We start from the raw sequence: 26,741 nt of genomic DNA on the forward strand, positions 1-26,741 counted from the left end.
CTGGTTAAGTGCCTGCCTGTGAAGCCTAAGGACCCCAGTTCGAGGCTCGATTCCCCAGGATCCATGTTAGCCAGATGCACAAGGGGGCGCACACGTCTGGAGTTCACTTACAGTGGCTGGAGGTCCTGGAGCGCCCATTTTCTCTCTCTCTCAATCTCTCTCTCTCTCTCCCTCTCTCTCTCTATCTGCCTCTTTCTCTGTCTGTCGCTCTCAAATAAATAAAATAAATAAAAACAATTTATGAAAAATAAGGGAAGGAAAATACACTAAGGAATAAGGAAAATCTAGAAAACTTTTTAGCCCTCCTATCATCAACAGTTGGACTAAAAGTCCGTCTCTCAAATGTAACCAGCTGCTCACTTTCTTTTGATAGTACAAACAGAAAAGGGGAAACGTCCAAAAACAATACTGGCTACTTAAAACTGTACATTTCATCCATAGCTCTTCTCTCACACTTAAGGGTACGAGTTTTATCTACCATTGGTGAGACAGATGAACTACCCACTTACAAAGATGATAATATACTTAAGATAAATAAAACAGAATAATGTACCCAGGTCAGAGGGAATTACCATTTTTTTGTTTTGTTTTATTTTTACTTATTTATTTGACAGAGACAGGCAGAGGGAGAGAGAGAGAGAGAGAGAGAGGGAGAGAATGGGCATGCCAGGGTCTCCAGCCACTGCAAACAAACTCCAGATGCAAGTGTCACATTGTGCATCTGGCTTACGTGGGTCCTGGGGAACCGAGCCTCGAACCGGGGTCCTTAGTCTTCACAGGCAAGCACTTAACCACTAAGCCACCTCTCCAGCCTTGGGAATCAACATTTTTGAGCAAAGTCCTAACCATAGTGTTATAAAATCGTATTTCCCAAATCTAATGATTACGTTAAACAGCTTTTCTTGTAGAGTAATTTATTTGGAGTTTAAAAATAATAAAATAGGTAGTACTGGTGAGACAAACTAATCAAAAATACTTTACCTGAAGATTAAAATATAGATATTCACTTTTACCAACCATTCCACCTGTGGCCTTAGGATCTGAAAGTGGTATAAAAATTATCAATAGTTTCCAAAGCTTACCGCACCATTTTCATCAGATGCTAACACCCTCTTGCTCTCATCAGCTCTGAATCAACATAAAAGCACAATTCATTCCGTGAACAGACTGGGCTTGGGCATCGGCATGGGCGGGCACAGTCTCGTGTGTGGCACTGTGGGAGCATGTGGTGTGGTATGTGCCCTTGCGTGTGACAGTGAGCCGGCTCTGTGCACACGTGGATCCAAGCAGAAATCATGGTAGTGTGCACTCCACTAATCTTCATTCATGTGTTTCCTGGAGACAGAATCTCTCCCTGAACCCAGGGCTACATTTTGTTTTATTAGACATGGACATACGTAGTACGCAAACAACACATGTTGGTACCATCCTTTCCCTCCTCCCTGCCCCTTTTCCGAAGAGGCCTTCCTCATTGGGGATGCAGGTCAACCCCTTAGGGATTGTGGGGTCATGCACTGTGGCGGGCGGGGGAGAAGGCAACGTCTCTGTGCAAAATGTCCCAACTTGTGGCTCTAACAACAGTCTTTCCTCCCCCTCTTCCACAAGATTCCCTGAGCCATGCTGGGAGAATTTTAAGTCTACATCAATGGATAGGCTCTTAGAAGCCTCTGGATCTCTGCTTTGGTGGGTGTTGAGTGTCCTCAGGGTCTGTCTCCTTCACCCTGGTGCTGATGTCAGGTTCACTAAGAAAGCAATACTCTTGCTCATCTCCCCAATTCCTCTGTGGTTTCAGCTGGGGCCGGGGTGGAGCGCCCTGGGTAGTTTGTCTCCTCAGGTCCACCTCCTGCTAGAGCTGTTATTTATTTTTTTTTTTTTTAATTTTGAGAGCAACAGACACAGAGAGAAAGGCAGATAGAGGGAGAGAGAGAGAGAATGGGCGCGCCAGGGCTTCCAGCCTCTGCAAACGAACTCCAGACGCGTGCGCCCCCTTGTGCATCTGGCTAACGTGGGACCTGGGGAACCGAGCCTCGAACCGGAGTCCTTAGGATTCACAGGCAAGCACTTAACCGCTAAGCCATCTCTCCAGCCCTAGAGTTGTTATTTTTAAGGCAAACCATCCAGCCGCAGGGAGTCTCCAGTCTCTGCTACCCACAGCGCTGGGGTGACAGGTGTGCGTGGCCTTACCCAGCTGTTTACATACCGCTGGGGAATTGAACTCAGTGCAAGGAAAACCCTTTCAGGCGCTGGAGAGATGGCTTAGAGGTTAAGCGCTTGCCTGTGAAGCCTAAGGACCCCGGTTTGAGGCTCGGTTCCCCAGGTCCCACGTTAGCCAGATGCACAAGGGGGCGCACGCGTCTGGAGTTCGTATGCAGTGGCTGGAGGCCCTGGCATGCCCATTCTCTCTCTCTCTGCCACTCTCAAATAAATAAATAAAAATGAGCAACAACCAAAAAAAAACCTTAAAAAAAAAAACCCTTTCAGGACCTTTGTGCCTAGGAGTCAAGCATTCTTACTCATAGATTCTATTTTCCTCAAACACCTCTTTGCAGCCATGCATAATTGTCAAGCATCTACATGCTGAAGTTGAAGACTCATATTTCCTAATAATCCACTTGCCCAAATTAAAACAATACCTAACCACATACTGTAAAAATTAGAAAGATTTCTCCAAATGTAGTTTGTAATATAACCAGTAGCAGATGCCCTTATACGTTAGTGACTTCATTCACAAATAGGTTTGCATCTTTGCCTTCGGGATTTTGACAGCATATTCTGTGGCTTTTGGGGAATTTGATCACAAACTAAAACTTAAATGTAAATGAAGAGGTCTGTACGGACCCACAAGGATTCTTTCCTTCTCCGGGAAACCCCAGAAAAATCACTAAAATCCTGCTATCTGATGAACACACGTGGTTTATGAATATGTTACTTTATACAGGGAAAAGAAAATGTTTCATTTTAGGCAGTTGTCAACAGCGAGCAGTTTCTTGTTATAGTTTAATCAATTTTATATGAAAATGCTGTATTTTTATTGAGATAAGTGTCTGGTAGGTAGCCTGGACCTTGAACCTGGAAATTCTCTGGCCCTTATCCACCACCATTCCCAGCTATATACAAAACCATTCAAGGTAGATATTGAAATTAGTTCATGTAATCTATTTCTCATCAAAATAAAATGTCCTGGGCTGGAGACATGGCTTAGCGGTTAAGCGCTGGCCTGTGAAGCTTAAGGACCCCATTGGAGGCTCGATTCCCCAAGACCCACGTTAGCCAGATGCACAAGGGGACGCACGCGTCTGGAGTTCGTTTGCAGTGGCTGGAAGCCCTGACACGCCCATTCTCTCTCTATCTGCTTCTTTCTCTCTGTGTCTGTCGCTCTCAAATAAATAAATAAATAAAAATAACAAAAACAATTTTTTTTTTAATGTCCTAATTCATCCTCAAAAAGAGTAGAGCGCCTCCATGTACCGGATGACCCCAGTCATTTCTGAGAAACCACCTTCCCAAAGGTTTATCGATCTGAAGGCTCTGAAACCCATGGAATCTGATGAAGGTTGTGTCAATCATCTATGGCAGCCCCTCCCCTAGCCTTAGATAAGATCCAGGCAGAATCTGGACTATGTGTGGCCATTCACAACATTAGACACCAGCAGGCTCACCCCAGAAAATGGAAAGCTGAAAGCCACCTGCAGCTGGGGGACAGGCACAGAGCAGAGCGACCCTCAACGGCAAACATGGAGGCATGGGCCACAGACGGGGTGACAGGGCGTACACGGAGGTGCAGAGTACACGGGGCGCCCCGGGATAGCCAGGGAGCCGTGTCATCTGCTTGGATCCACGGGCCACACCTAGAGCAGTGGGACGGCAAGAAGGGTGGAGATGTGCCTGGAGCACGGTCCCTGCTCCCTTTACACTGAGGTCACCTTCTCCCTTGTTTTCTATCTAGCAGGTTCCAATTTCCCGGGCCATCAAGAACACTAGAGACATGCCTACGTGACATCTCCGGGCACAAGGGAAGCTGCTGGCAGGCCAAGAAATGCCCATTGTGTGGATGTCAACAGAGGTACAAAAGGAGGTTGGAGCCGGGCGTGGTGGCGCACGCCTTTAATCCCAGCACCCTGGAGGCAGAAGTAGGAGGATCGCCGTGAGTTCGAGGCCACCCTGAGACTCCATAGTGAATTCCAGGTCAGCCTGGACTAGAGTGAGACCCTATCTCGAAAACCCAAAAAAAAAAAAAGGAGTTTGGACAGGAATGACGGTTTCCAGGGCAACAGGAAATGTGTACGTGACCTATCAGGGAGCAGAAGGAATCGGCTCTCAGAGCAAGGCGGGATTCGGGACTCCCCAGCAATGCACATAATAATAATAAATAATAAAAATAATCATAACAAAAAACCACAGTAACAGAAGGTGTTCTATAATTTTCCCATCAACAGTAAACAAAGACATGCTTCCCACACATTCATAGATCGCATTATATGATTCAAAATTTGCAGGGTTTATGCAAAATAATCATGATGCATATTGTGGGACAGGAATAAAAATCCAAATTGAAAAACATTTGAATCCCGTGAGACCCTGTGTGTAGATAAAAGCAATTGTTTGAACTCAAGGCCCTTAGTAATGTCAGCAGAGCAAGGCAGGACACCCCCAGGCGTGGCCAAGGCTGGAAAAGACACTCAGCTTCCTCCATGCCCTTCCTGAGTGCTTGGGAAGAGATTTGCTAATTTTGTCATCTATCAGGCCACCACGTAGCTCTCCCATAAATTCTGAACCAATTCAAAGGCCAATCGATGCGCTTGCAAGTAGGAAGACAGCATACACACATACCAAGGAGTTAAAACTAAAGACTGCCGAGACCTGAGAAATCAATAGTGCCCTCACTGACTCTGTAGGCAAATGTAACCCTGGGTATTAATACTAAACGCTTCCAGCAAAGACCCCCACAAAGAAAGGTCCCCAACCAAATCGGTCAGGATTTTAAGGAGGGCTGGTTTTATCAAGTATGGCATGACTTGCCCATCAATGGTCTTTCTTTGGGCACAATTGGAAATTGCTCTCCATAGGCCCCCTTCTAAATACCCAGCATGCTGGGTAAACTTTAATCAATGCACGGGCAAAAGGCAAGAGAAGGCACAATCGCCTTAAGTACACATTAAACATTTAAAACTAATTTCGCCAGTGCTTATGCGACTCAGTCAGCATGCTGAGAAGCCTGCTCTGGAAGGTTCGCTGTTTTTGCCCTTCCCATTATTGGAACAGACGTTTAGGCAAAAATGACAAGAGCATCAGTGTGAACGGCGTATCGGTAGCGGGTCAGGGTGTTTTTTTTAGCAAGCGCTGCACATTCAGGGACGAATATTCCGGAGCGCGCAGTCAGGGGAGCAGCCTTGCACACACAGCAAATTGTTAGAGTGTGGTGAGCAAGGAACCCCGCCAGACAGGAGGAGCCCATGGTGAGTGAAGGACGAAAAAAAAAAAAAAATGCCACCAGCATCTTCTGCCTGGCCAGGTATGTCAACTCAGGACAGTGACAAAATGTGTGTGGTGACATTATGGCATTATAAATGCACGTTGGGTGGTTTGGGGGTACTTTGTGTAGAGTCCTGCCTTGCAAAGGACAGGGAGAGGGAGAGGGAGAGGGAGAGGGAGAGGGAGAGGGAGAGGGAGAGGGAGAGGGAGAGAGGGAGCATTCATGTGCCAAAGCAATGACCCCCTGCCCAGTACAATAAGAGGCATTTCAAGGACTCACCATGCACTGGACATCTTTGGTGTTTTATCAATAATCTTACCCTCCCTTCCCAGAGGGCCCCCCAGATTCACGATCGTCACACACTTCCTCAGAAACTCTCACTCCTGACCTCCACCCACGCACGGCCCTACAGCCTGGACACCCTCTTCCCCACACCCAGCTACTTCAGACTGCCTCACCAAAGGTGGAATTCATTTCCGCCCAGCTAAGCCGTCACCTGTTCCATAGACCCCCCACACACACACACATACACACCTTCGAGACTCTCCTGAATCAATTCTTTCCCCCTCACTTCTCTCTTCAACATCTACCTTCACCTGGTTCTTTCCCCATGGCCATTTACAGTTGGGGGCTGGAGAGATGGCTTAGCGGTTAAGGCACTTGCCTGCACAGCCAAAGGACCCAGGTTCGACTCCCCAGGACCCACGTAAGCCAGATGCACAAGGGGACGCACGCATCTGGAGTTTATTGGCAGTGGCTGGAGGCCCTGGCACACCCATTCTCTGTCTCTGTCTCTCTCTCTCTCTCTGTCTCTCTCCTCTCTCTCCCTGCCTATTTCTGTATCTCTCTCTCTCTCTCAAATAAATAAATAAAAATAAATGTTTAAAGTTAACATGATCATGCTCTTTTGAAACCCATTTCCTGCCCCGCGTGTCCACACCTGGCTAACACTTCTCTCCTTTAATATGGAATGTTTTTCCCTTGTGTTTGTCCTTGCACACAATGATAATGGATTCTAGAAAATGGCCTAACAAGTGCCATGGAGTAGGGTTGAATTGCGCCCCTCGGGAAAAGAAATTGTTCTGTGGAGTTCTATCCAAAAGGACTTGTGGATGGGCCCTTGTTTGGGAATGGGGCCTTTGCAGGTTACACTTGAGTGGGATGTTCTGTAAATCCAACATGACAGGTCATTGATACAAGAGGAGAACAGAGCAAACCCCATGAGATGCCCAGGAGACTAGATGACGCGCCCGCAAGCTGAAGGAGTCATGGGTTGGTAACAAGCAGAGAAGCTAGCGAAAAGCAAACACTTTACCCCTGGGGCCTGCAGAGGGAGGACTGCCCTGCTCCCACTTTCAAGGGGACCCCCCCTCCACGATAATAAAAGAAGACCATGACGGGCTGAAAGATACCCAGTCAGTGGGAATTGATAACAGCACCTCAAAAAAATTTAAAAAAAGCAAAAGCAGTATAGTGATTCACCATTACTGGATGATGCTCAACCGCCCAACCTTTCAAGCACACGGTATGTTTAGTGCTAACATAAAAGGTTCAGGTCGGGCAGGAGAGATGGCTTAGTGGTTAGGCGCTTGCCTGTGAAGCCTAAGGACCCCGGTTCGAGGCTCGGTTCCCCAGGTCCCACGTTAGCCAGATACACAAGGGGGCACATGCGTCTGGAGTTCGTTGGCAGTGGCTGGAGGCCCTGGCGCACCCATTCTCTCTCTCTCTCTCTGTTGCTCTCTCTCTTTCTCTCTGTCACTCTCAAATAAATAAATAAATAATAATAAAATAAAATAAGGTCCAGGTGAAACAGGATAATCTGTTCTTTGCTTTCTGAGCCATACCTTCCTTGGAAACTCCATCACCAGACTTTAATGGCTAGCTCTGTATTGCCAAGCATGCATTTCTTGATCTCCCATAGAAAACTCCATCTGGGGTTCATAGCAATGCAGGCATTTGAGCCCTAGGTGACTATGCCCTTCATGTCTGCTTCCTTTCTTGATGCTATTTGGAATCAAGATCCCAGAATGCAGACGTCACCACAGCTTTCTCGCCCTCCTGCCTTAAAGCTATCAAACTAGCAGCAACCTCTTTCCTATATTTCTAGAAGCCTCCCTCCATGTGTGCCTTCTTACATTTCAGCTCCTCTTGTCCATTGCCTTTGATCCCACCGGCAGCCTGAGAATGTGCACGTCAGGATGTCTCTCTGGTACCTTCCTCCATGAGGAGGATGAACTTCTGAACACACCTTACATTGTCATGCATGTCTGAATCTCACCAGCCTGCTAATGTCACCCACCTCACTTCCTCCTGGTCACAGGGCACTGGCCAGGACCACAGAGCTCCTTCTCTCACTGCAGAACTTACTGATTGCTCCCGTGATGAATACGTTCCTCCAGCAATCATTCTGCATTCCGCACTGTCACAGCTCTTCTTAGAAACCTTGCTTAGCACGTTTCTGAAGCCAAGGTGTGGCCGGTTTCTACATTCCTCGCTTGGGCTCCATGCATGTAACAAGGGCCTTTAGCGGAGTATGGTGTGTGGTTAATGGTCTTCAAAGTAGTCTGAAGTCCGCTAATAGAAACTGAGCCTACGACTCCTTGGCGTCCAGAGCGCAGACCCTGGTCAGCAGAGACAACCACTCAATGTTTGTTGACTGTCTCATCCAGAGCTAAAACTAGACAAATTCAGTGCTGAGGCACTTATCTATCAGGCTCTGGGTTCCATCTCTAGCACTGGAAAAGTACAAAAGCAAATTAACACTGAAACGCTATGTGTGGTCACAAAGGACAACATCTTTCTCTATCTCTCTCTCTCTCTCTCTCTCTCTCTCTCTCTCTCTCTCTCTTTCTCTCTCTGTGCTTGAAAAGACTGAGGTTCACCACAGTTGAGAGCTATGTGGAATAAGATAAAAGAAAACCCTGGTGGAAATGCAAATATTGCTACCAGGGTGTATCCCTAAAAGGTCAAGCAGAATATATACCATTTTAACCAAAGGCAACGAATACATTTGTATATGATGCTTTATTTGTACCTGAAATATAAACTATGAACGTTAATAGAGGGCTAGGGAAATGCAGAAAGGGAAGAGAGTGAAGAAAACAGACAGACAGACAGATGCCCATGAACAAACCTCAGTTCACTGATTTACACGGACTCTCTACTGAGCAAAAGCAAAATTCGGCTCGGTTTTCAGGTCCAGGCCTGCCTGAATTCCCTCTCAGGAAGCAGGCCACAAATTCAGCAGGAGAGCATTTGGTTACTCCAGTAGCACCCATGCCACTCCTGCGCCAGTGGGCATATCTTGCCCTGCTGGTCAGTTCTGTAGCTCTCAGGGTTGGTCACTGGGGAAAACCGTTGATCATTTTTCTCCTCCCGCAAGCTGAATCGAATTTTCAAGCACCACGGCAATGGGACAATGCGCAACACAATGACAATGACGTGCTTGTGCAGACAGTTCTAACTCAACTTAGTGGGTCATACACACATGCACCAGAAAGTAGAAAAAGGGAATATTTGGAGAAAAGATGTTCAATGGAAGGGGGATGAGGAAGGTCATCAGAGGGGGTTTGAAGATGACCTCAAAGGGTTTTCAATAATTTCAATTTTTCAATTTGAATTATTACAAGAAACTAGGGTTATCCGGCGCTCTTATTGTAGACGCAATGGACTCACAGCATATATAATGTCGAACCATGAGCTTCCAGAGGCTCAAGTTTCTATGTCGGAGAGAAAAAAAAAAATACAGAAGCACTTGATGGCAGAGGTTAAGAAATGTGCTCAAGGGCCAGAGAAATGGCTTAGTGGTTAAGGAACTTGACTGTAAAGCCTAAGGACCCAGGTTCAAATCCCTAGAACCCACATGCATCTGGAGTTTCAGTGGCACACCAATTAATTCTCTCTCTCTCTCTTATAAATAAAAATAAAATTATTGTTTTTAAAAGATGCTAAAGATGAGTTGGAAGAAACTGGAAGAGACTATAATGTATTTTATTTTTGTAATTTTTTTTTTCCCTTAGAATTGCTCACTAAAAAAGGTCCAAGAGCACTCATTAGCATGCCCCAAGCAGCCAGGAATGAACAATTTCCAAAGCTGCAGGAGGAAAAGGGTAAAGAGGTACAAGCATCGTTCATTCTAGACGAAAAAGCTGTCCATGAGGACTGTGGTGAAGTCAGAAGTCAGGACCCATCCTCAAGAGGATACCCTGAGCCTGAGAGGCCTCTGATTACATCTTCTACAGGGGAAGAAAAGGTCCATGTGATTCCCCTTAACAGGATAATAAAACAGCAGCCAGCTTAGCTTCGTACTGGTTCCTATAGAGTGACAAATAGATGACCAGTAAGATGTTACAGGACCAACATACTGTAGTCCAAGGAACTAAAACACCAGTGGCAATAGACACATTATTTCTACCTCCCCGACAATAGCCGCATTGTCAGAATACGCAGACAGCTCAAGAAGGAAAATGAGTTTGTAGAAAGTATTCTACTGGTTAACAAAAGAGTCATAACACGAGAAAATTTCGGGATTATTTCCCTGAAGGGATCAAAACCTTTAGGCAGTGGCCATTATTTTTTTTTTTTAAATTTTATTTATTTATTTATTTGAGAGCGACAGACACAGAGAGAAAGACAGATAGAGGGAGAGAGAGAGAATGGGCGCGCCAGGGCTTCCAGCCTCTGCAAACGAACTCCAGATGCGTGCGCCCCCTTGTGCATCTGGCTAACGTGGGACCTGGGGAACCGAGCCTTGAACCGGGGTCCTTAGGCTTCACAGGCAAGCTCTTAACCGCTACGCCATCTCTCCAGCCCTAGTGGCCATTATTATTAGCAGTTAAGGAGCTTGCCTAAGAAGCCTAAGGACCCAGGTTTGAATCCTTAGTAGCCACATTAGACAGATGCACAAGGCGCGGCATGTGTCTGGAGTTTGTTTGCAGCGGCTGGAGGCCTTGGAGTGCCCATTCTTTAATTCTCTCTATCTTCCTCTCTCTCTTTCACTCTCATAAATAAATTAAATATTAAAAAAAAAACTATTTTGCATGGGAAATGAAGAAAAAACAATAAAGGATTTTTAAAATATTCAAGAAATCAGTCAACAAACTAGCCCTCATTCCGATCCTCATCAGATGTAACGTTAACAAACCACATCCAGGTTCCCATCAGGCCATGAGCTGATATTTTCTGAAATTGTTTTTGTTTGGTAAATTTCCTTGTTCTTTCTCTCTCTCTTTCTCTCAAATAAATAGATAAAAATAATTTTTAAAAAGGGCTGGAGAGATGGCTCAGCAGTTAAGGTGCTTGCCTACAAAACCAAAGGACCTCAGTTCAATTCTCCAGGACCCACGTTAGCCAGATGCACAAGGGGGCGCACGCGTCTGGAGTTCGTTTTGCAGTGGCTGGAGGCCCTGGTGCTCCCCTCTCTCTTTCTCCCTCTATCTCTCTTTCAAATAAATAAATAAAACTATTTTTTAAAAATGTCTTTGTTGCAAAAATGACATTGTAAAGGTCTTACGGTTAATAGTTACAGACTTAAGTACACTAGATAATATTATGTGATTGCCTAACTTTGCTTCAAAATGCTCTTATAAGTGAGGATGGATCAAAGGTGGGGAATTTAAATGACAAATACATGTGGTATGGATTGATGGGTGTGAGGCTGGTTTTTCCTCAAATCATTGTTCCTATTTTTCTTTATTTTTTAATTTTTATTTATTTATATGAAAGTGACAGAGAAAGAGGCAGAAAGAGAGAGAGAGAGAGAGAGAGAGAGAGAGAGAGAGAGAGAATGGGTGTGCTGGGGCCTCCAGCCACTGCAAACGAACTCCAGACGTGTGCGCCCCCTTGTGCATCTTGCTAATGTGGGTCCTGGGGAATCAAGCCTTGAACCGGGGTCCTTAGGCTTCACAGGCAAGCACTTAACCGCTAAGCCATCTCTCAAGCCCTTGTAGCTATTTTTCTACATATTTGAAATTTGGGGTGCGAATTTTTTAAAAATATCAAAATATGAGGCTGTTTGTTTGAACAAACAATAAAAATAACCATGTCTGAATTAATGTGGTAAAAGAAGCACCTTAAGGATAAAAAGACAGACTATTTTTTTTTTTCATCCTTAATTGCTCAATTGTTCAGGGTACAAAGACCCTAAGTAATTTTTTTTTTTTTTTGTCTGTTTTTACTTGTTTTGTTTTTCAAGGTAGGGTCTCACTCTAGCCCAGGCTGACCTGGAATTCACTATGGAGTCTCAGGATGGCCTCGAACTCACAGCGATCCTCCTACCTCTGCCTCCCGAGTGCTAGGATTTGAGGCATGCACCACCACACCCGGCAAGACCCTAAGTAATGTTTTGACAAAAGAGTGGGCACGCAACTAAGTAACTGAAAACAAATTCTGCCCTCCTGCAATGCCAGAGAAAAAGGGGGCAACTTGAGGTCAGATCGCAGCTCTGTTAGGAAGTTTTGCTATTGTTGTGGGTCATAGTTTCACGCCCTCACTCAAATGCCAGCGAAGCCCACAAGCATCTGCTAAGTGCAGGTGGGCTGAAATAATAGAGTGCCCACCCATGAGAACCCCATCTTGGCTCCTTCCTGAGGTAGGGCTATTTCCAGATAAGCCATTTTTATTTTTATTTTATATTTTTACATGGAAGAATTCTTTTCATCTCGGTCTTTTATTTTAAACCCTGGCCCAAATCAAGAGTCACAGGATCATCTCCTTTATTAAGCTGCCAGTAAACGTGGTCCCGAGTTGATGTGGTGGCCCTGCCAACCAGCACATGCGTGTTCCTTACCTTTGTAGGTGATGACAGGGTGTTCAGCTCTCTGGCACTGGGTGGCATCCTGGGCATCAGGCCGGGCGAGTGTCCACAGGCCCAAGCTTGAAAACAGCCATGCGATGACACAGGCTCCCTTCATGGTGGCTTGAAAGGGTCTCTGACTCCGGGCACACGTCTTCTCCGAAGCTCACCTGCTCCTCATGTGTGGAAAGTTTCTAAAATACACAAAGGAAACACTTATTCTCGTTTCCCGGTGGGTGGCACCAAGAAAAAGTCCTGTGACTAAATGTAGGTTTATACTTTATAAACACAAGACACTTTCAAGGGAACAGATAGCTTGTCTTGCCCTCTAGGTGATGGTTTTGTTTTGGGTTTTTGTTTTTTTTTTTTCCATGTATAAATATATGTCCGTCTGTGAACACAGCCCAAGTTTAAGCTCTCAAAAATCTCATACCTCTTAAGAAATAGGATGAGGGCTGGAGAGATGGCTTAGTGGTTACGCGCTTGCCTGTGAAGCCTAAGGACCCCGGTTCGAGGCTCGGTTCCCCAGGACCCACGTTAGCCAGATGCACAAGGCGGGCGCACGCGTCTGGAGTTCGTTTGCAGTGGCTGGAGGCCCTGTTGTGCCCATTCTCTCTCTTTCTTTCTCTCTCTCTCTCTCTCTCTCTGTCTGTCACTCTCAAATAAATAAATAAAAATGAATTTAAATTTTTTTTTTTAATTTTAAAAAAAGAAATATGATGAATGGCTGGATTTTCCTTGGAAATCTGCCTTCACCTTCTTTGGACAAACATGAAAGTCGTTAAGTAGAAACCTCTTTAGTGTCCTTAACAGCCTATTTAACAAGCCTCAGCCATTGTCTTTTACCAATAATCTGACTGGCATTATGCTTCCTGAACGCTAATAAATTATCTATACGTCATCACATAGGGCTGCTAAATTTCTGGCTAGAGACCAAGGGTCCAAACAGGACATAGTAAGTTGAGCATCCACGGGGTGTCACGGAAATGCTACTTTGGGAGCTGGGAGACTTTCAAGATCAGGAACAAAACATGCTCTACAGTAAGTTAAGCTTGTAAACGTGACAATGGCTTGAGCTCTTAAAACACTTTAAAGGAAGCAAGAGTGTCGGAGAAGTTGGCTGAGAGCATCGGGGCCCTTTAGAGGATCAAGGGTAAGCTCATAGAAGGGGTCAGGTTTGAGTTTAATATTGAAGGATGAAGAGGATTTCAAGAGATGGGGGATTGTGGAAGGTCCGTGCACACCAAGGGAGGCAGAGGAGAGCTTAGGTGACATTTGGGGAAGGTGTTCACTGTACTTGGTGGAGATCTGAGGAAATGCAAGGAGAGCAGAAAAATGGCTGAGGGAGTAGGTTAGAGTTTGGAAACCAAAACCAGGTAATGTATGAGGTCTTTGCTAGCAGGCCACAAACTACCATAGTATATTCATGTTGGAAGAAATTATTTTTTAATTTTTAACAAGTTTATTTATTTATTTATTTGAGAGAGAGAGAGAGTCAAAGAGAGAGAGAGAGATAATGGGCACAGCAGGGCATCCAGCCACTGTGTAGCAGACAGCTTCAGGTACACTGAGTTGAACCTCCAGACCAGGCACAGTTATGGAGGAAAGGATATTTGTTGAAGCTCACAGATCCAAGGGAAGTTCATAATGGCAGAAGAAGCTGACCTGCTTTCTTCACAAGACCAATCACAGAGACAGAGAGAAGCACAAGCCTAAAAGCCAAAAGCCACACAGCACACTTCAGGAACTCCAGCTAGGCACATTTTGCATATCTTTAAATTTTATTTATTTATTTATTTGAGAGCAACAGACACAGAGAGAAAGACAGATAGAGGAAGAGAGAGAGAGAATGGGCGCGCCAGGGCTACCAGCCTCTGCAAACGAACTCCAGATGTGTGCGCCCCCTTGTGCATCTGGCTAACGTGGGACCTGGGGAACTGAGCCTCAAACCGGGGTCCTTAGCTTCACAGGCAAGCGCTTAACCACTAAGCCATCTCTCCAGCCCTGCATATCTTTAGAATGAAATCTGAAACCCACTGTCACACCTTAAGATCCCTCCAGTGATACTGCCTCCAGCCAGGTGGCTGCAGGTGCAAACTACAAACAAATAAAAAACTGAATATATTGGGGGCCATCTATTAAAACCACCACACACTGCAAACGAACTCCAGACACACACACCACCTTGTGCATCTGGCTTACGTGGGTCCTGGAGAGTTGAACCTGGGTCCTTTGGTTTGTAGGTAAGTGCCTTAACGGCTAACCCATCCCTCCAGCCAAAGAAGAGATATTTATAAGACCATTCTGATAATAGTTTATGTGGGAGGAAAAAAAAAAAACAGAAACAAAAACAGAGAGGAGGGAGACATGAAGAAGTCAGTTAAAAGCTCAGGAATCCACATAATGGAAGGGACCAGTGCTGATTGCTAAGCTCAGCCCATGGCATGACTTCCCCTTTCTCTATCTCAGAATCAATCCACTCGTAGGAGAACTAAAGCACCAGGCATTTAGGTGGTTTGGTGGCTGGGAACCATCAAGTGCAGCTTCCTAGACACCGCTGCCAAGGAATCGGATGTCTGGCGAAAGCTGAAACCCACTGAAGGTCTTCGGTAGGTGGGACAAGAGGAAATGAGCCACCTAGTTGGTACGCTACCCAAATCCCTGGCCCCTCAATACGTAAAGTATGGTCAAATGTATGTGCCTCTTCTTGCTGCATCTAGAAAACACAGTAGAGGTTTCCTCAAAGGGATGCCGTCAGCTTTCCCCCACTCATTTCAATATAAGTCAACAGAAGCCGTCCATCCAGACAAGAGAGCGAGCATTCATTCTTATGCATGTGAAGTGAAAGGCACTGGAGGAATATGTGGCGGGATGCAGTAAGCTGGTTGGCTGATCAGAAAACCAAACACAGAGAGAGAACAGCAAAAGCTTGGGCTGCTTGTAATGATGAGCGAGACTGATCTTCATCCAGAAGAGACAGGATGGGGAAAATGATAGGAAGCTGTTGGTTAAAAAGCAATACTGAGGGCTGGAGAGATGGCTTAGCAGTCAAGGAGCTTGCCTACAAAGCCTACGGACCCAGGTTCGATTCCCCAGAACTCACGTTAGCCAGATGTGCAAGGTGGAACATGTGTCTGGAGTTCGTTTGCAGTGGCTGGGGGCCCTGATGCACCCATCCTCTCCCTCTCTCTCTGTCTGCCTCCCTATCTATCTCACTCAAATAATAAATTTTAAAAAGTGGATGCAAAACCGGGCATGGTGGTGCACGCCTTTAATCCCAGCACTCGGGAGGCAGAGGTAGGAGGATCGCTGTGAGTTCGAGACCAGCTTGAGACTACAGAGTGAATTCCAGGTTAGCCTGAGCTAGAGTGGGACCCTACCTTGCCAAACCAAAATAAATAAATAAATAAATAAATGGGCGGGTATGGTGTCACATGACTCGAAAAAAGGCAATGATCAAAGAAAGTTACAAAATGAAAGGAGAGGGCTGGAAAGATGACTTAGTGTTAAGGCGCTTGCCTGCAAAGCCTAAGGACCCGGGTTTGAATCCCCAATACCCACGTAAACCAGATGCGCAAGGTGGCGCATGCATCTGGAGTTTGTTTGTGGTGACTAGAGACTGTGGTACACCTATTCTTCCCCCACTCTCAATAAATAAATTAAATAAATAAATAAATTTAAAATGAGAGGAGAAAACAGAGACAAAGGCATCAGGGCCTGCGACACTCGGAGCCCTGGTTAGCTTGGTGTTCGCAGGTAACGGATTTAACAAAGAGCAGGCAAATCAAAGGTCACTCCGGGCTCAGCCTAAAGATGGCAGCATGCAAGGAACAGTTTCCAGTGAAAGAACGCAGGCCCAGAAAGCCAAACGTCATTATGTTCTCTCTCATATGCGGATCCTAGCTACAAATGATTGGACTTCTATGTGAGTAGGAATAAAACTCAGCAGCAGAGGCCAGTAAGCTAGAAAGGGGATCAAAAGGGAATAGAATGGGAGGGAGGGGGGATTTAATGGGATGGTATTGTATATATGTAAGGAGAATAACAGATTAATGAGGGTGAAAAAGCCTAAGTGAGGCTGGGAAAGAGATTGAGTAAAGGAAAGGTGGAGGGAGGGCTAATCAAAATCTAAGAGGATGTTCATATATATATACATATAGATAGATAGATAGATAGATAGATAGATAGATAGATAGATAGACAGAGATAGATGGATAGATAGGTATGTATGTAGGTTTCTCTGCTCAGAGCAAACGTTTTATGCAATGAGAGAGCATTCTAGAACTCTCAGTTATAAGGAAATCTAGTTTTGTGGACAATGGAACACTCAGAAGCCATAGATTATTATTATTTATTTATTTGAGAGCGACAGACACAGAGAGAAAGACAGATAGAGTGAGAGAGAGAGAATGGGCGCGCCAGGGCTTCCAGCCTCTGCAAACGAACTCCAGACGCGTGCGCCCCCTTGTGCATCTGGCTAACGTGGGACCTGGGGAACCGAGTCTCGAACCGGGGTCCTTAGGCTTCACAGGCAAGCGCTTAACCGCTAAGCCATCTCTCCAGCCCGCCATAGATTATTACTAGAAAATTTTCAATACCAGGGATGGGATACCTTCCAGTGGGCAGGGAGGTCCCTGATGTCCCCAAAACATTACAGACCATTGCTAAGGCCCTTGCTTTCCCAATAGGAATAGATGGTAAGACCCTATTACTGAAGACTCCACATAATTGGGCTGCAAGGCCACTGAGAAATCTTGCTGGAACTGAGCAGATAACCTCCTCCACGTAGACCAGGTGACAGAAAACTGGAAAAAGCCACGCTGCATGCAGTTCAATGGGAGAGAGAGAATTCACCAGTGAAGATACTCAACAGTGGACACTGCAAGCCTTATATTTGGCCAGCCAGGCCAAATGAGCCAATGGGTGCAATAGCAGCATGTCTGTTATGGGGGAAACCAACTGCCCTCTAATTGGACTGGAGGCCCACTCCATGGGAGGGAATACATCCCTGATACTGAAAACCTACAACAGGGGTAGTCATGAGCCCTAGGGGTGTAATGTCTGCTGCTGTCTGGCTAAATGTATATACTATGCTCATGAAACTGCCCAGTAAGCACTTCTCTTAATGTTCATACTCTTATATTAATGCTACTCTCACTTGTGATTAAAGAAGGTTCTCTTTCCAGATGGCAGTGACCTTGGGATGACTCAGAAGGCACCATGGTGCTGGAAAGAAGTGACCAGAGTGCTCAGCACTGAAACATCTGTATCACATCTTCCAAGGCCCAAGATGCAGGTGGCAGAAAGAATGCAAGAGCCAAAGGAAGGGTAGGACTACTTACAAAGTGCTCCCTCCAGACATAAAATGGCCTGGATATCCATGACCCCACAGTGCCTGACACTCCCTACATAAGACCCTCATAAGAGGAGGAAAAGATCATGACATCAAAATAAAAGAGAGACTGCTTGAGAGGGGGAGGGGATATGATGGAGAGTGGAGTTTCAAAGGGGAAAGGGGGGGGGTGGGAGGGAGGGAATTACCATGGGTTATTGTCTATAATCATGGAAGTTGTCAATAAAAATAAATAAATTTTAAAAAGAAACTACTGGATTGTGGGACGTGGAGGGGGATGAACATAGTTCCTTATCATATTAGAAAAGAAAATGCAATGAATGAAGACAAGCACTAAAAGTAGAAATTTGAAAGAGCTAGAAAATACTTCCACATTGTTGGAATGCCCCTTCCAAAGTGCATGTTCAAATGGCCTGTGGTGGGGTGCAAAGCAGAGTGCAGTCTCCTGGGCGCTCTCTTGCCCCATTCCCATGGCGTGTACCGTGTTACCGTGCCGTGCATCCCACCACGACAGGACACAAGAAGCCCTCGTCAGACACGACCCTTGACTTTGGGCTTCTCCATTTCTTGAACTATGAGAAATATATATTTTTTTTTCCTAGAAAATTACCAAGTATATGAAATTATGACATAGCAGCCCCCCCCCAAAAAAAAGAGCCCAAGAAATTGATAATTAGATGTCGTTTGTTTTCTAAGATAAGCTAAATGGAACAGAGTAAAGATTTAAGAGGAAGAAGAGGATGCATGGCTGTCGCCTCAGCACTAAGGTGTTTGGGAGGAAGATTGCAAATTTAAAGCACTAGGGGTTGGGCAGTTCTACAAGTTTAAAACCTGCTACGTAACATAGCAAAAAACCTCCAAGGAAAGGGAGGAAGGCCAGGGGAAAGATGGGATATCAGATGAAAGATAGAAAGCCACCCGAAAAAAGAAATGCGTTGTGAAAATGAACAAAGAGACTTTATTTTATTTTATTGGTTTTTTTTTTTTTTTTCGAGGTAGGGTCTCACTCTAGCCCAGGCTGACCTGGAATTCACTACAGAGTCTCAGGGTGGCCTCAAACTCATGGCGATCCTCCTACCTCTGCCTCCCGAGTGCTGGGATTAAAGGCGTGCGCCACCACGCCCGGCGAGACTTTATTTTTAAGAAGCAGTGAAGCCTTGAATATATAAGATTTAGACACACAGGGAAAACATCAACTTGGGAGTACATCACATTTAACAATTTCTAATTTTTTTTAAAAATTTTTTTATTTATTTGAGAGAGAAAGAGGAAGATAGAGAGAGAGAATGAGCACGCCAGAGCCTCCAGGCATTACAAACGAACTCCAGATGCATGTGCCACCTTGTGTATCTGGCTTATGCGTGTACTGGGGAATCGAACCTGGATCCTCAGGCTTCACAGGCAAGCGCTTAACCACTAAGCCACCTCTCCAGCTCAATTTCTAAAAAAAAAAAAAAACACTCTGTGTGTATGTGTGGATATTCAGGTGAGCTGTGAGGTTAGACCTTTGCGTCCATCATAGAGTGGACATGAACTAGCAAAGCAGGGACTCTCCAAGATCAGGCCCCCCACAGTGAGCCAAAGCCACTGCGACTTCCAGAATGCTCTCTCATTGCACAAAACGTTTGCTCTGAGCAGAGAAACCAAGGAAAGGAATGCGGACAGACGCAAGGCAGGAACATGGGTTTCTGAAGAGCAGGAGGGCCCGGAACACAGGACTAAGAGACAGGGAGCCAGGAGCACACCTGTCCTGCAGCCCACATCCCTCAGGCCCAGAGCATCACCAGAGCGGACAGGGGCTCCACTCCAGTTGTGGAGAATGTGACTATTTTGCATGAATGGAAGATGCGCATTTAACACTGGAGGCAAATCTCAAACTCCAAACCAGGGGTAAAAACTTGTGTCATAGCCAGGCGTGATGGCACGCGCCTTTAACCCCAGCACTCGGGAGGCAGAGGTAGGAAGATCGCCATGAGTTCAAGGCCACCCTGAGACTACAGAGTGAATTCCAGGCCAGCCTGGGATAGAGTAAGACTCTACCTCAAAAAAACAAAACAACATCCACAACAACAAAGGGTTCTCGCTCATCCTTCCTTTTCCTTTTATTCTGAGACTTAACACACAGAATTTCGCCATTTTATGCATCTTAAAATAGATGTGCCGCAGATGCAATTTGGTTCTGTTAAGACCAAGGAGGTTGGGGCATTTGTGCACGCCACTGTTGGAAAGGCTGAAGGTAGTTGCCACAACAAGGTACCAGAATAAACCCAAACCAGCTGAAATCAAACAAGAGATGCAGGCAATACCCCCCCACACACACGCCCCGTGTGTGCTAGCTTGGGAGAGATAGATGGCTTAGCAGTTAAGGCACTTGCCTGCAAAGCCAAAGGACCCAGGTTCAATTCCCCAGGACCCACGTAAGCCAGCTGCACAAGGGGTCGCATGCTTCTGGAGTTTGTTTGCAGTGGCTGGAGGCCCTGGTGCACCCATTCCTTCCCACCATTCTTTCTCTTAAATAAATGAATATTTTTTAAAAAGCTAAAAAAAACAAAAAGACTGAGCCCATCCGTGGGAGGCTACAAGCCAGCTATGCCCTTATACCTAGTATGTTAATGTATAGGTCCAAGTCAACAGAGAAAACTGTAAGTTGGCTGTTTGCTATTGTGACAAAATACCAAGGTAATCAACTTTCATTTTATTTTATTTATTGTTTTGGGTTTTGGACGTAGGGTCTCATGGATGCCATGCTAAAGTGCAGGAGTTACATTTCCTGTGGATGGGTAAGTTTTTAGAGGTTTGTAATTTTCATATTATCACTTGTTACCTTTTTTCTTTATTAAAAAATACTTTATTTATTTATTTGAGAAAGGAAGAGGCAGGGGTAGGGGGGAGAATGGGCGTGCCAGGGTCTCTAGGCACCGCAAACAAACTCCAGACACACGCGCCACCTTGTGCATCTGGCTTATGTGGGTCCTGGGGAATCAAACCAGGTTCCTTTGGCTTTGCAGGCAAATGCATTAACCGCTAAGCCATCTCTCCAGCTCTGTTACCTCTTTTGCTTAAAACTGGTATGAATTGTCTCTGCAACGAGGCAACAGCGAAGGGCATTCTCAGTCTTTGTGTAGACAGCTGGCAGAGTCTGAACCCGTACCACACGAGGCTCACCCCATGGAGAAGCTGTTACTTCTAAGCAGGCTTGGCTCCGAAGAGCAGAGACTTCTGGAACAACATCTCCTAAGCAACCACACAGCCTTATTGCCTCCATGCTGGGGGCTTTTAGTACCTATCTCAACATTTTCTTTTTATTTATTTATTTATTTATTTGAGAACGACAGACACAGAAAGAAAGAAAGACAGATAGAGGGAGAGAGAGAGAATGGGCACGCCAGGGCTTCCAGCCTCTGCAAACGAACTCCAGACGCGTGCGCCCCCTTGTGCATCTGGCTAATGTGGGACCTGGGGAACCGAGCCTCGAACCGGGGTCCTTAGGCTTCACAGGCAAGTGCTTAACCGCTAAGCCATCTCTCCAGCCCTGATACGTTTTCTTGATAGAGGCTCATGATGCTGCAAACTCCAGATGCATGTGCCACCTTGTGTATCTGGCTTACGCGTGTACTGGGGATGCTGCCTATTAAAATGCCAAATGCGCCCCTCCACTTTTTGCCAACTGCAGTGCCTCCAGACACTGCCAAATGTTGGAAACCTCTCCCCTCAGAACTGAAGCTATCATCACTCTACAAAAAAATACACTTTTATCATTCTCCCAATTGAGGTTGTGTTGAGTCGTGTCAGCAAAATTTCAGTAAAAATGAGAGTCACGTTCAATGACAGCTATTTGCTACATTTGAGAACTTTATTATGAAGGCATTTTCAAAGAATCAATTTCACTAGAAGTTGTTCTCCTATCATCCCACCAGAGCTGGAAAATTAGACATCTCTGAAGCAAGTTAATATAAATGGCTTTGTTGGCATGAAAATTTGTGAGGGACAGCCAATTTGAACTATAAAGTATCAGCGTTTTGTAGCGTTTGCTTCAAAAATCCCTGAAGCTTTCTTTTTTGTTTCCTGATGTGGGAGGATCACTCCATGAGCTGGATCTAAATAAGCATAACCCAGTATATATTTGTGCATTAAATAACATTCCCTGTTCTCACCCACACTGCAGGTGAACAGGCTCTGGGGACAGAAAATAACTGTTCCTTTTTGAAAATAAAAAATGCTGTCAGATTACAAAAAAAAAAAAAAAATCAAAGAATGAAAGTGCTCATAAGAAGCTTTTTTGGGGGGAACAAGAGCTAACCAGTTATTAATAAAAACAGATCCAACGAGAACTTATGATACTTCTCTTCAGGAGAGGCTGAGCTGATCTAAGCCATCTTGTAAAATTGGATATGGTTGGGGGGGGGGGGGGCTGGGGAAATGGCTTAGCGGTTAAGGTACTTGTCTGCAAAGCCCAGGGATCCAGGTTCAATTCCCCAGGACTCACTTAAGTCAGACACACAAAGTAGCCCAGGTGACTACTGTTCGTTTGCAATCCTTTCTCCCTCCCTCCCTCCCTCTCTCTCTCTTTCTCTCCTTCTTTCTCTGCCAAATAAGTAAATAAATAAAATAAAAAATTAGATGACCCAAGTCATCCCCAGAAACACAGTCATGTCTCCAGAATAACTACTAATGAGTCAACCCACAGGAACAGAAAGGAGAGGTGATGTGAGGGTGTCATTAATCAAGGAGACATCTTTTTTTTTTTTCTTTTCTCTTTTTTTTTTGTTAGGGTTAGGGTTCAAAGAGACATCTTGAAAGAGGTCACCTGTAGATACCGGGTGTAAGCCTAGGGCCAGAATGAAGACGTTCGGCCTGGAGAGATGGCTTCATGGTTAAGCGCTTACCTGTGAAGCCTAAGGAACCTGGTTCGAGGCTTGATTCCCCAGGACCCACATTAGCACAAGGGGGGCGCATGCTTCTGGAGTTCGTTTGCAGTGGCTGGAGGCCCTGGCGCGCCCATTCTCTCTCTCTCTCTCTCTCTCTCACTTTCTCTCTCTCTGCCTCTTTCTCTGTCTGTTGCTCTCAAATAAATAAATAAAATTTTTTTAAAGTTTTAAAAAAAAGATGCTCCCAGGGCTGGAGAGATGGCTTAGCAGTTAAGAAGCTTGGCTGTGAAGCCTAAGGACCCCGGTTCGAGGCTCGGGTCCCCAGGTCCCACATTAGCCAGATGCACAAGGGGGCACACGCGTCTGGAGTTCGTTTGCAATGGCTGGAGACCCTGGCACACCCATTCTCTCTCTCTCTCTCTCTCTCTCTCTCTCTCTCTCTCTGCCTCTTTCTCTCTCTGTCTGTTGCTCTCAAATAAATAAGAATAAAAATAAATTTAAGAAAAGATGCTGCCATTGACAGTTTACAGCTGTCAGTCAAGTAAAAAAAAAATCTTTTGGAAGGGGAGGTCATGAGCCTTACAGGTATAAAGCCTGCTCTTGTCTGGATAAGCATATATATTATGCTCACCAACTGCCCTGAAATAACTACACTTAATGTTCATATTCATATATTAATGCTACTCTCAATTCTGGTTAGAGAAGCTTCTCTTTTCAGATGGCGGTGATCACTGGGATGACCCAAAAGGCAACATAGTGCTGAGAAGAAGTGACAGAGGAGTGCTCAGCACTGAAATATTTCTATCACACCTTCCAAGGCTGAGGGGCCATTGTGTAAGAGGTGGCAGAAAGAACGTAAGAGCCCAAGGAAGGGCAGGACTCCTTACAATGCAACTGTCCAGACAGAAATTGGCCTCGATTTAAGACTTCACAGTGCCTAGCAGTACCTACATAAGAAAAAAGACAATGGGGCTGGAGAGATGGCTTAGCGGTTAAGTGCTTGCCTGTGAAGCCTAAGGACCCCGGTTCGAGGCTCGATTCCCCAGGACCCACGTTAGCCAGATGCACAAGGGGGCGCACGCATCTGGAGTTCGTTTGCAGTGGCTGGAGGCCCTGGCGCGCCCATTCTCTCTCTCTCTCTCTCACACTTTCTCTCTCTCTGCCTCTTTCTCTGTCTGTTGCTCTCAAATAAATAAATAAAATTTTTTTAAAGTTTTAAAAAAAAGATGCTCCCAGGGCTGGAGAGATGGCTTAGCAGTTAAGAAGCTTGGCTGTGAAGCCTAAGGACCCCGGTTCGAGGCTCGGGTCCCCAGGTCCCACATTAGCCAGATGCACAAGGGGGCACACGCGTCTGGAGTTCGTTTGCAATGGCTGGAGACCCTGGCACACCCATTCTCTCTCTCTCTCTCTCTCTCTCTGCCTCTTTCTCTCTCTGTCTGTTGCTCTCAAATAAATAAGAATAAAAATAAATTTAAGAAAAGATGCTGCCATTGACAGTTTACAGCTGTCAGTCAAGTAAAAAAAAAATCTTTTGGAAGGGGAGGTCATGAGCCTTACAGGTATAAAGCCTGCTCTTGTCTGGATAAGCATATATATTATGCTCACCAAACTGCCCTGAAATAACTACACTTAATGTTCATATTCATATATTAATGCTACTCTCAATTCTGGTTAGAGAAGCTTCTCTTTTCAGATGGCGGTGATCACTGGGATGACCCAAAAGGCAACATAGTGCTGAGAAGAAGTGACAGAGGAGTGCTCAGCACTGAAATATTTCTATCACACCTTCCAAGGCTGAGGGGCCATTGTGTAAGAGGTGGCAGAAAGAACGTAAGAGCCCAAGGAAGGGCAGGACTCCTTACAATGCAACTGTCCAGACAGAAATTGGCCTCGATCTAAGACTTCACAGTGCCTAGCAGTACCTACATAAGAAAAAAGACAATGGGGCTGGAGAGATGGCTTAGCGGTTAAGCGCTTGCCTGTGAAGCCTAAGGACCCCGGTTCGAGGCTCGATTCCCCAGGACCCACGTTAGCCAGATGCACAAGGGGGCACACGTGTCTGGAGTTCGTTTGCAGTGGCTGGAGGCCCTGGCGCGTCCATTCTCTCTCTCTCTGTCTCTCTCTCTCCCTCTCTCTCTCTGTCACTCTCAAATAAATAAAGAAAAATGAAAGAAATATTTAAAAATAAAGAAAAAAGAAAATTACATCAAATTAAAAAAGAGGCTAGTGGAGAGAGGGAGGGGATGTGATGGAGAGTGGAGTTGTGAAGGGGAAAGTGGGAGAAGGGAGGGAAATTTCATGGTTTATTTTCTGGAAGTATAGAAGTTGTCAATAAAAAAATAGAAATTTAAAAAACAATCTTGCTTTTGAGGTATCAGGGGGATCTTATTTTTAGCATATGTTATTTGTACAAAGTTTGGAAAATATGAAGCAAAAATCAAAACAAATCTTCAGACAGCAGATGGACGCGGTAGTTTTTCAAGGATTCTATGAAAGTGGTTCAAGGAAGCAGAAATAAATGAACCGGGGGGATCAAAGCCATGCTGTTGAGGAGAGAAAAAGGGGACGGGGTGATTCTTCACATTTTTTTTTAAAATTTAAGGCTTTTTTGTTCCTTACTGAAACTATGATGGAAATCAAGACGCCTATAATACATACTGTATCTTCAATTTTTATGTACTTAAAAAAAAAGCAGAGGGCTGGAGAGGTGGCTCAGTGGTTAAAGGTGCTTGCTTGCAACGTCTGCAGGCCTGGGTAGGGTCTCCCTGTAACCACGTAAAGCCAGAGGCACAAAGTGGTGCATGTGTTTGCACAGGCAGGAGTCCTTGGCATGCACATCCCTTCCCCCACCTCCCTCTTTATCTCTCTCTCAATTTTTTTTATTATTATTCATTTTTGAGAGAGAGAGAGACAGAGAGAGAGAGAGAGACAGACAGAGAGAGAGAGAGAGAATGGGGGCACCAGGGCCTTCAGCCACTGCAAAAGAAATCCAGGCACGTGCACCCCCTTGTGCATCTGGCTAACGTGGGTCCTGGGGAATCGAGCCTCAAGTCAGGGTTCTTAGGCTTCACAGGCAAGCACTTAACCGCTAAGCCATCTCTCCAGCACATATTTTTTAATATTTAACTTATTTATTACAAGAGAAAGAGGGAGAGAGAGTGGGTGTGCCAGGGCCTTTAGCCACTGCAAATGAACTCTAGATGCCTGCGCCCCCTTGCGCATCTGGCGAACGTGGGTTCAAACCTGGGGAATCAAACCTGGGTCCTTTGGCTTTGCAGGCAAGCACCTAAGCCATCCCTCCAGCCACCTCATAAATAGTTTTAATAATAAAAATCATCAAATAAATGTAGAAAACGGGTCCCTTTGTAATATTGTATTTATACGTGACTTAACTGCCAGGTTTCAGCCAAAAGCCATTAATCAGAAATGAACTCGTGAGCATTTTCGGCAGCTGGATAATGAAAGCCACTATCAGCCCAAGTAGAAGGCCGTGGGCTGCTACCTTCAGAGGACTCGGTTAATCAGCTCTACTACCCATAGATTCTCATCATATCCGAACTCAGATGAGACCGGATTTTATGGCCATATAAAAATGACCTCCTGGCATAAAAATGGGGAAAAGCAAACATTAAAATGATTTTATACATTTCAATAATGGTTCAGCTCCAGTGACCTTACTTCATATCTCTCTTCAAAGAGAACCGTTATTGCGCGTTTGCCGCCTTACCCTTGTTTAGCTCCAGCCAGCCTGGAGGAGCGATAAAAATAAATGAAGTCTATTAGATAAAATTATTATTTACACAAAGGCAATATTAATTTCATCTGTCAGCAGGTCTTAAAACTTAGCGCAAGCTCGTGCATTCTTACTTTTGTTAGCTAAAATAACAAGAGCCCTTTCTAAGGGGTGGTGGAGGGGGCGGGGAACCTACTTAAGTAATGAGGCCTTGAAGGCAACACAGCAATATTGATAATTTCTAAGATGTCCATGGAGATAACATTTCCTAAAGACAGGAGGCTCAGCTCGCACAATAAAATAATCAACTTGGAAATGACTCCCGCAGGTTGGCAGTTCCTGGTCACAGCCCTCAGTTTTGTCAAATTTAAGATGGATGTCACTGGAAGCGCCACATCCTCTCGGAAGTGACAATGTGAGCTGTCTATGCCAACACGCAACAGTTGGCTTCTACATCTGGAAAGAAAGAACATATACCTTTGTGGTCTTTATTTGAGAGTCACCCTCATTGGTCACCTTCC

General features: G+C 45.2%; 1 protein-coding gene across 4 annotated transcripts in view; it reads right to left on the reverse strand.

Annotated features, from left to right (window-relative positions):
- Sema5a (semaphorin 5A) overlaps window positions 1–26,741 on the reverse strand; it is a 567,085-nt gene that overhangs the window by 322,859 nt on the left and 217,485 nt on the right. For all 4 annotated transcript variants that reach the window (XM_045139346.1, XM_045139343.1, XM_045139344.1 and 1 more), the window contains one exon: window positions 12,261–12,460. In XM_045139346.1, coding sequence (XP_044995281.1) covers window positions 12,261–12,384 — 124 coding nt within the window. In that variant the 5' untranslated portion in view covers window positions 12,385–12,460. The remainder of the gene's footprint in view (window positions 1–12,260; window positions 12,461–26,741) is intronic.

The sequence above is a fragment of the Jaculus jaculus genome, chromosome 21 (genome assembly GCF_020740685.1).
Source record: "Jaculus jaculus isolate mJacJac1 chromosome 21, mJacJac1.mat.Y.cur, whole genome shotgun sequence".
Classification (NCBI taxonomy): domain Eukaryota; kingdom Metazoa; phylum Chordata; class Mammalia; order Rodentia; family Dipodidae; genus Jaculus; species Jaculus jaculus.